This window comes from Trachurus japonicus, chromosome 24, assembly GCF_045865225.1.
Source record: "Trachurus japonicus isolate A0001 chromosome 24, Traja_1.0".
Classification (NCBI taxonomy): domain Eukaryota; kingdom Metazoa; phylum Chordata; class Actinopteri; order Carangiformes; family Carangidae; genus Trachurus; species Trachurus japonicus.
Genome location: NC_140930.1, coordinates 19,832,105 through 19,841,111, shown reverse-complemented (window position 1 = coordinate 19,841,111; position 9,007 = coordinate 19,832,105). Strand labels below are relative to the sequence as shown.

At 41.6% G+C, this 9,007-nt stretch overlaps 1 protein-coding gene across 1 annotated transcript; it reads left to right on the top strand.

Moving 5' to 3' along the window:
- The first annotated feature begins 3,754 nt into the window (after positions 1-3,754).
- On the top strand, positions 3,755-8,729 carry pcare2 (photoreceptor cilium actin regulator 2). The gene is made up of 2 exons (XM_085770263.1): positions 3,755-6,608; positions 8,544-8,729. Exons 1-2 carry the CDS (start codon positions 3,949-3,951, stop codon positions 8,602-8,604), a joined length of 2,721 nt encoding a protein of 906 aa, XP_085626389.1. The 5' UTR covers positions 3,755-3,948; the 3' UTR covers positions 8,605-8,729.
- Positions 8,730-9,007: the final 278 nt, after the last annotated feature.

Genomic DNA, 9,007 nt, shown 5'->3' with positions numbered 1-9,007 from the left:
ATTCAAACTGACAATGAAGATTGCCCCTCTGAATTCAATTGCAGTGATTATAAGCATAAAATCATTACCAAATCAGAAATTCACAAATAATATCAAAGGTGCAATAACATGGAAACAGAAAGTATAGAGTACAATTTTTTTAAACTTTTAAAACGTTTTATTTTAGATTTTGGTCCGTCCACTGCAGGGTTTAGCTGTTATAAGCCTTGTGTAGTGTGCAAGACACTCTGACAATGGCAGTGGAGTAAGACAGATGACTGTGTGTTCTTTTGTCTTGGTCAAGGTTGTCAAAGCTTTTCTCTCACTATTGTTTTGTAAAGAGCAGCATAGCATCACAATCTACTTTTCTGACTCCAGCAAACAAACAGTGTGATTCTTGTTAGATTAGCGTAATGTTCTCAATCAGGGGTATAGCTCCTGACTGAATAATGCATTGACATTGTTCATATTATTTACCTGTCACTTGCAGCTATCAGATGAACGCAGATAAGCTGAAAGTGAAAGGCTTCCTTCTCAACTGTGGGAAAGTATTTGTGTAATAGTCATATGTTGCAACCAGAGGTTTACAGCCTGCAGTTCAGAAAAAGACACATAACACATTTATCCATGTCTGAAGTTAAGAAAACATTCCCTGTTTTAGGTTAATTAGGATCCCTGAATAAATTCCTAAGCAGTATGATGGCTGTGTGCTCTCAGGGTATTTAGTAGTATAATTGTTTGAAAAGATGAACTTGGGACCTTCAGGCATCTGGAAATTTAACCCAAAGATGAATCAGGCTTGTGAAGGTCCACAGTTCTTTTTGCTGATGTTGTGGTTGGTTTCTTTTGATTTTTCCATGCGATGATAATATGCAAAAATGCCCCTGTGTTTGAAAGAGTACCTTAAAACATATCCATATGTGTGGCTCCAATTTACTCAAATGATGTCAGGTAGCCAACCAGAAACTTCTAATGCCAAAACATCATCGTGTGGAATTCTCCAAGCTGTCACAGTCAACTTGATGTATGCAAACTTATGACTTGGATCTAAGTAATTAAACATTTAAATAAAAAAAAATAAAAAAAATCTCTCTGTCATTATTTTGACATTTTTCAAAAAAATAAAAAATAAAAATTGCATTGTAACTGACCTAAAACAGGAAATGTTTTCTCAATTTTACAGTCAGACATTGTTCTAGATTTAACTTCTAAACTAAATGACGAAGCGAGACGTTATGTTCACGTTTCTGCTCCTAGAGCATCTTCTGTAGTGAAGTCCATTTTTAATGTAAATCAAATGATATGCAGTCTCTTTTTAACCACATATTTCACAAAATGAACAGTTTTTTATCAATATTACCGTAATGTTAACTTATATTTTAACTTGTATTACATAACTTATTTATTCTTTCAATTGATGTCTTTCTGACAAAATCAATTCTCAACAGACATGGAGAAAAGAAAGTTTATGTGTCTTTTTCTGAACTGTATACACTTCTGGTTGCAACTGTATATTCCTCGAAGTTATTGTCACTGCTAATAATCCAACCTAACAGGTAGCACATAAAGCAGTGGGCAGAATTCCAGCAGCTTAAGCACCTACATGCTGTGTTTGCCAACAGCTTACCCAGTTTATGTTACTGTGATACAGCTTGGCCTGGGTGGTAAGGATAGCAGAGACACTTTTGGATCTATAGCTTTCTGGGAATCAGGGATGCTGTGGTTACCCACTTTCAGAGAGCGCACATGCATTTGATGGATTTGATCCAAGATAATGTTGGTTGTTGTTAGCATGCTCACACTGCGCAAGTAAAATCATTAGTAGTCTATTTAGGCCTGACAGGGATGTAGTAGGTGTGGTGGCCTGCCAGGCCTGTACCTGTCTGTGTACACAGGAGCCTCGATTATTAATAGGTTGTTACTCATGATTATATTTCTTGAGTTTACTGTCATTTCCCAGCATTTTTTTTTTTTTCCCACAAAAAGTGCAAGTTTCAAAACTGGTAAAGTGGTTACACATCTGTCTTGAAAAGTGTGCAGTTTACACCTTCTTATAATTGATTGTTGTTTATTATTATATATTATCTGTGTAGCACTTTCCAGAACAAAGTAAGAAAGTGCCTATATAACAGGGATTAAAACAACACACACATCGAAACAATTAGAACTAACTATAAATGGTTCATAGTGAGCAGCATCATAAACATTCATGAAAGCTTTCCAACTGAGGAAGTGTTTTAAAAGACACTGTTGATGTAGACCTAGGTGTATCTGAATTATCTGTTTGACTCCCTGATGAAGGCTTGATGCCGAAACGCGTCGTAGTCATTTTAAACATGTCAGTGTGACAATGCCAGATTAATTAAAGGCATTTTAATTAACTCAAGAGAGTGCCTTGGAGTTTTTCTTTGTTTTTCCACACTGTTGATGTAGCTTGTTAGTCTCAGCAGGCTGACTGCTCCTGTATTTGAGGCTCTGACAGCAAGGCCGGTCACCTTTAGTCACCCACTGAGACCCAGGAATAAACAGCTATATGAGGCTCAGCAGGTGTTATTTTATTTATTTATTTATTTCTAAAGTATATGTTTTGGGCATTTTTGCCTTTATAATTGATAGGTGAGTGGATGCAAATGGGGAGGCAGAGAGAGAGGGAACGACATGCAGCAAAGGGCCACCCAAGTCGGGACTCGACACAGCACAGCTGCAGTGAGGACCACATGGGGCGCCTGATCCACCAACTTAGCAAAACAACGCCCCAGCAGGTGTTATTTTTATACCCTGGGTACATGTATTCACACCCAGCTTACCTGATTCCAAAAATTCTTCAAGGGCATACTGTATGTATAAAACAGAACTATAAAATACGTGTTACCTGACCTCTATGTAGGTTATCTGAGCGGAAAATCACATACAACCTGTTGTCTAAGCCATGATTTTATCATCAAAGCCAAGTGAACAGGCTGCAGCTGCAGATTACTCTAAGGGTAAGCGTCAGTGAGAGAAATGTTTTTATAGATGATGCTGTTAAGGTAAGTCACGTTACACCAAAAAAAAAAAAAAAAATTAACAAAGGGGACAATTGTATTAGGTACAGGTGAATTCCCACTCCTGTACTCAAGTGAACCTGCAACAGAACTACAGTATAAGTGAAACCTGATCTCATGACAAGAGTTGCTGTTTGTATTGATCAGAGAAATATTTCAGAGATGGAAATGCTGATGGATTGTCCAACTATAGGGAAAAAGCCTGTATTCTCAAAAAAGCTGGTTAGGGTAATGAATGCATGTGCGTGCGTGTGTGTGGTGTGCGTGCGTGTGTGTGTACGTACGTACGTACGTATGTACATGCGTGTGTGTGTTTGTGTGCAGGTAAGCCAAAACATGCAAATATCTTTATTTCTATCACAGGTAAATGTTATTAAAGCGTTGACATAGATATTTCTTCCAACCTAATGACTCTAGTAAACAGAGTTGTTTATCTACCAAACAGTTGCATGTAAACGTTACCAGCAGCACAGCAGGTAAGGCTAAAAACACCACCTGACAAACTCAGCTCTGATTAACCTGATGAGCTTAAAGTATTACATGTAAATGCCTGTGAGTGTGTTAGTGTGAACCTGAGTGTGTGTTGATGCACTTTACATGACCATCTGTGTGTGCTAAAGAAGAGAGAGGGAGAGAATCCCCCCCCCCTGCCCCCTCCCATCTGCCTTATCCTCTCACCACCTCACCATTGCAAGACCTCTTGCTCGACAAGTTGCAGGTGTCGTTTTGACCACGAAACTTCAAGGAGGATGTTTGAAATGACCAAAGAAATATCGGGGAATAACCACGTGAAGCTGGACGGAGGATTCTAGAGGACCTGCCAATGGATTTACACTTTGGAGTTGCCATTTCTTCTTGACTAATTTTTCCTCAAAAAGAGAGGATTTTTCCTTTTTTTCTTGAGTCACATTAAATTGAAAAAAACATGGGCTGCTCTCCATCCAAAGGAAAATTATTTGCCAAGCAAGACGGCATAGAACCGCACAAGACCCTGCTGACTGAACCAACGCATTGTAAAGGTGATTCTAGCCCTGTAGAGGAGGTGAACGAGTGTTTGGGCACCGATGAGAAGGAGAATGAGCTTCCCTTACCCACCGAGGAACATCCTGCTAAAGATACTGAATGGTCCCAGCTGACCATAGACACAGCTGCCCCAATTACAGAGGGCAGTAAAGACTCAGAGGAGAATGTGGTGCCCCAAGAAATAGTCACAGAGGTTATACAATCAGACAAAATTAAGAAGACAGAGAAAAGAAAGAAAAACAAAAGCAAGAAAAAGTTTACCGAGAAGCTGAGGAAATCCTCTATCAGTCAGACCAAGGTAGAGCTCCCTCCGCTTATGGTGAGGGCTCACCAGGCGGCCTATGCCTTTCTGAACCCAAATATCTCCAAATATGAGACTCTGTTGGGCCTCCTGGATCAGGCTGCCCAGACCCAGTTGTCTCTCCAGCCCATGATGTCTGCTTTGGTCTTGCGCTTCGAGGAGATCAACCAGGCTCTAGAAGAGATGGCTGAGGAAGGGGAACTGGTTTTGAAGGAGCACGGGGAATACATGGCTTTGCCTTCTGGGATGATGGGCCCTGTTGTTATGCCAGCTAAACCTATTATTGACAAAAGTACCTCCTCTGAAAGAGTACCCCCAGATCTTCTGCAACAAATGCTCCAGCATTCAACAGAGAAAATGAAGCTTGTGGGGGGCTCAGTTCAGGCACTGGGTGACACGACACTGGAGGAGGCAGTAGAATATTTTTCATCCCTCTCTAAAGTACTGGTTGGGAAGTTGCGGGCGAAGCAGGTGGCAGAGCGGCGGCTGGCTGTCGTGTTGGCACAGGTGGAGGTAGCTGCCATGAGAACCTCTAACCCTGAGGATACTGCGCTGCACAGTGAAGATAGTGGTATTGGGGGAGAGAATGAAAGTCTGACAGGATCTGAGAGGCACCGTCGCCATCGCGGGAGTTCTGGATCTGGAAGTTGTGGTTCTTCAGTCAACATTCGTAGTTTACCAAGCCTTGTAGGTCATAATGAAGACGACAAAGAGGACGAGGACGAGGAGGAAGATGACGACGACGATGATGATGATGATGATGAAGAGTATGAGGATGATGACAGTGATAGACCTGGAAGAAAGAGGTCAAACTCTTCCCCACCAGACCCCAGTCAACCTTTTCTCGTTCATGTAAATCATAAACAGGACCAGCAGCCTGCAATTAAACGACCCCTGACTGCCATCACAGCAACTAAGCCTGAACACTTATCGTCCTCCAGATGTGTGAACATAGCGATGGAGCTACAAAAGAGCCAGAGAGACTTGGATCAGCGAATAAAAAAGATGGCCGAAATCCGAGGGAACAGAGCATCAGTGGGGCCTCATTATAATCTGTATAGAGCTGGACTAAGGAGGCATTCAATCAGTGGATCAGCACAGAGAGGCCCCTTGAGAACGAATCAATCATCATGTTGCTTACCAATGTTAACACCCCAACCACCCAGGCGCCAGTCAGTCAGAAGGCTAATAAATACCTTTAGCCAAGGGACTGATGGTAGACCAGGGCAGACCCTTGCTAATATTCCGCCTCATATCAGGAGACCCAGGAAAAGTGGAGTCCTTCTGTTATCTGAAACAGTAAATAGTAATGAAGGGGGTTTAGTAATCAATGGCAGCAACAACAACAACAACAGCTGGCCTGATGGCAGGGATGACCTTGATGTAGATAACCTACCACCTCCACCCCCAGAGGTTTTGATGGACAACTCTTTTCGGAGTACTGAGGGAACACCAGGTAATGAGGAAGGGTCACAGGAACAGCCAGTTCAGAGTCTCCCAATGATAAACCAAAGAAATGGAGTCTCCCAGCGTCTGAGGGCATCTGTGCAGAATGTGGAGGTGCTGCCAAACCGAGCCAGTGTGAGGCCAAAATCCATGAGTGTCTCATCTGCCCATCCTGGCAGACAGGATGCTGTGAAGGGGGCACAAGATGCAGAGCAGCAACCTGATACTGATATGGATCCTGACATGGAGAAGGCTAACTGTCTCTACCAGCAAGCACGCAAGATCATTCACTTGCGCAATGCAGCCGAATCTCTTGATAAGAAAACCAATGCACAACTAAGTGGCCAAAGGGGGCAGAGGTGTGAAAGCACTGACTTTTGTGAGGGTGAGGTGCCACCTTGCAACCTGCCTGTGACAGCCCCGCCTGTCTCTAGAGTCCGCCTACCACCATCTTGCCCGTCCGTGCGCCAGAGATTTCCAAGCCCTCCTGTGTTCAGACCTCAATCCACTTCATCTCGCCCAAGTTCACCAAGAACTGTAGTACGTGCCACAGATAACAACACTGAGGAGATAGTACCATTGGTGTCCTTTCGGGACGCCCGTTCGGTCTTCTGTCGAAATGAGTCGGAAAGCTCATCGGGCAGATCATGGGGTGACACCCGAGGCAGGCTGTCCACAAGAGGGGCAGACGGTTCGACCCGTCGCACCCAGTCAGAACAAAGACCTAGTTCCACTTCCAATCCACAATTCTCCAAAGATTGCAGCTCAGGTTCTACTCAGGCCAAGGAGAGTGAGATGCTTTCCTCATCACACAGGTAATCTCATAATGCTTTGGTTCCTAGTAGATCTTGCTAGTCAGACTAACATTTCATAGTCAAAGCAGACAAATCTTATTTTGAGTTTTGATCCCGCTATATTACTCTTACATTAACAGGAATACTACTAGATGTACTATCATTAGCGTTTTCCTCTAAAACATATAGCTGAAAGTCTGTTTCTCCATACCCAAAATATGAGTTGTTGAATGGAAACAAACACAGATCCCTGTGGACAGGGTGTCATTAATGAATCTAAAGTAGCCAGTAGGGTTAGTATGACCGTTGGTGGTTGTTTATTCTGGATCCTCACAGATGGCTTTTGATTTGATCAGCTGACTGTCTGACTGTTTAAGTGAATGACATCAACATGTCCGACCATCTGCATTTCTAAGAGATACAAAACAGATGGTACCAGCAGGTTTACCTACCTTGGCTGTATTCCTGTATAGTTAGGTATACATTCTTGAATCAAATTTTATTATTTTTTGTGGAACAGTACCCCAATGTACATAGAAGAAAACAAAAAAACAGTGTCTGACTCATGGCCTCAGTCAAACTCCCCTAACAGTGTTGTCTTGTCATCAGGCCCCAGACAGTTCCCTCAAGCAAAATGACAAACCGAACCTGCTCCCAACATGTGGCATACTTTATACAAGAAAAACCAGTAAATCCTGAACGAACTGCAGGAGGGATGAGGCACAGTAAATACTCTACATTTGATGCGAGAACAGAGTTTTGAAGGAAGTTAGAGACATGAAACATATAATTATGTTTTTTTTTATCGTCTGTGCATGCCATCATTCTGTATAAGGCTGTGTTTGTTTGGGTTTTTTGCACTACATATCACTTTAAAGCTGTTACAAGAGCCTAAGAAACACTGATCCAGACCTAAATCTGGATACATTTCTGATCCTGACTTTAATCTGGATAATTATGTGATCCAGACTTAAGCTTGGATAACTTTCCCTGGTGGTTATAGTATATTCCCCATGTGCAGGTGTGATACATGTGCATATTCTGATTTACAGCACATATACAAATAGAGTACCTTTGTAAAAATCATTTTATCCTATATCATCCAATTTCATATGTTGACATAAACAGTATGTATATGTCATTCAAATATGTATGTTCATGTATGTGTTTTTTATAAATTGTAGACATATGTTACACAAAGCCTGTCAATATGTGATGATAATGTGTACACTATATGCGTCCACTGTGCATATCAATTTATACACATGGACACATGCAACTTCACTCTTTATATTGGGACATATATGTAATTTACTGCATATTATATAATGTTTGCTTCATCAGGTGCCTTATTAAACCTAGTGATCACCAGAGGTCACCTCAGTTCACTCCAGAGCACTGGCAGTAGACCTGGTTGGTCCATCACAGATGCTGCCATAAAAACTCTTTATAACACTTTGCTCTCTGCTCAATTAGGGATTTAGAGGCAATGAAGAAACATGCTAGGATATTTTTAGGGGTGAGGGGCTTAATAAAGTCCTGAGGTTAATCAAGCCCTGAATGGTACAGATCAGAGGTCTGTTTTTTATTTTTATTTCTAAATAAAAAAAATAAAGTCTAAGATGTAAAGACCCCCTTAGCTTGTTATTTCTAAAGAGATTAACTGTAAGGATTGAGTCACTTATCACTTTTAGTCACTAGTCATTCATCACACAATAAAAGCTTTTTCAAACAGGTTTATTCTAATTCAAAGCTACAGCTACAGTGCCCAGTTTTACATTACCAGCTCACCTCCTGCACTAGAAGAGGCCACCTGGCCTAATCCAGATTGGATTGGATTAGCCCTCCTACCCCATTCTCCTCCCCTGAGGCTAAATGAGCTCCTCAGCCTGCTACCCCACATAATCCAGTCATCCACTAAAACTCCTCTTCCCCTCCTGTCTTTCTCTCCTATAGACCGGGAAGCCCTCTGAGGACAGAAGACAACATCCAATCAGATCCGAGTGCTGCTGTGTGACGCTTCTCTAGAGACCAGATGTAATTGGCCGAGGTTTCTAATGTGATGTGGGAAGAGAATGGAAAGAGGGATTTATGGATTAGCAAGATTCTTAAATTTAGCCCCTTTCTCTTTTCTTTCCAAACCAGGCTTGTTCTAAAAGTGGCTGTTAAGGGCCTGACTTCTTAAGACATTATCATTTGTCATATTTAATCTACGCTGAATGTTAAAATCTATAATCTACACTAAACTTGTGGAGAGGTAAATGTACATGTTGCTATAGAAACCACTGACAACCTTAAATATCCATGTGTCGAGGCTAGGAGCTTGGGATTTGAGTATGCCATTGGGTGCTATACCAACATTAAAGTATATGCCTTTAAGTTACATAATAATTAATTTTCTCTATGTGTTTGGATGGTTT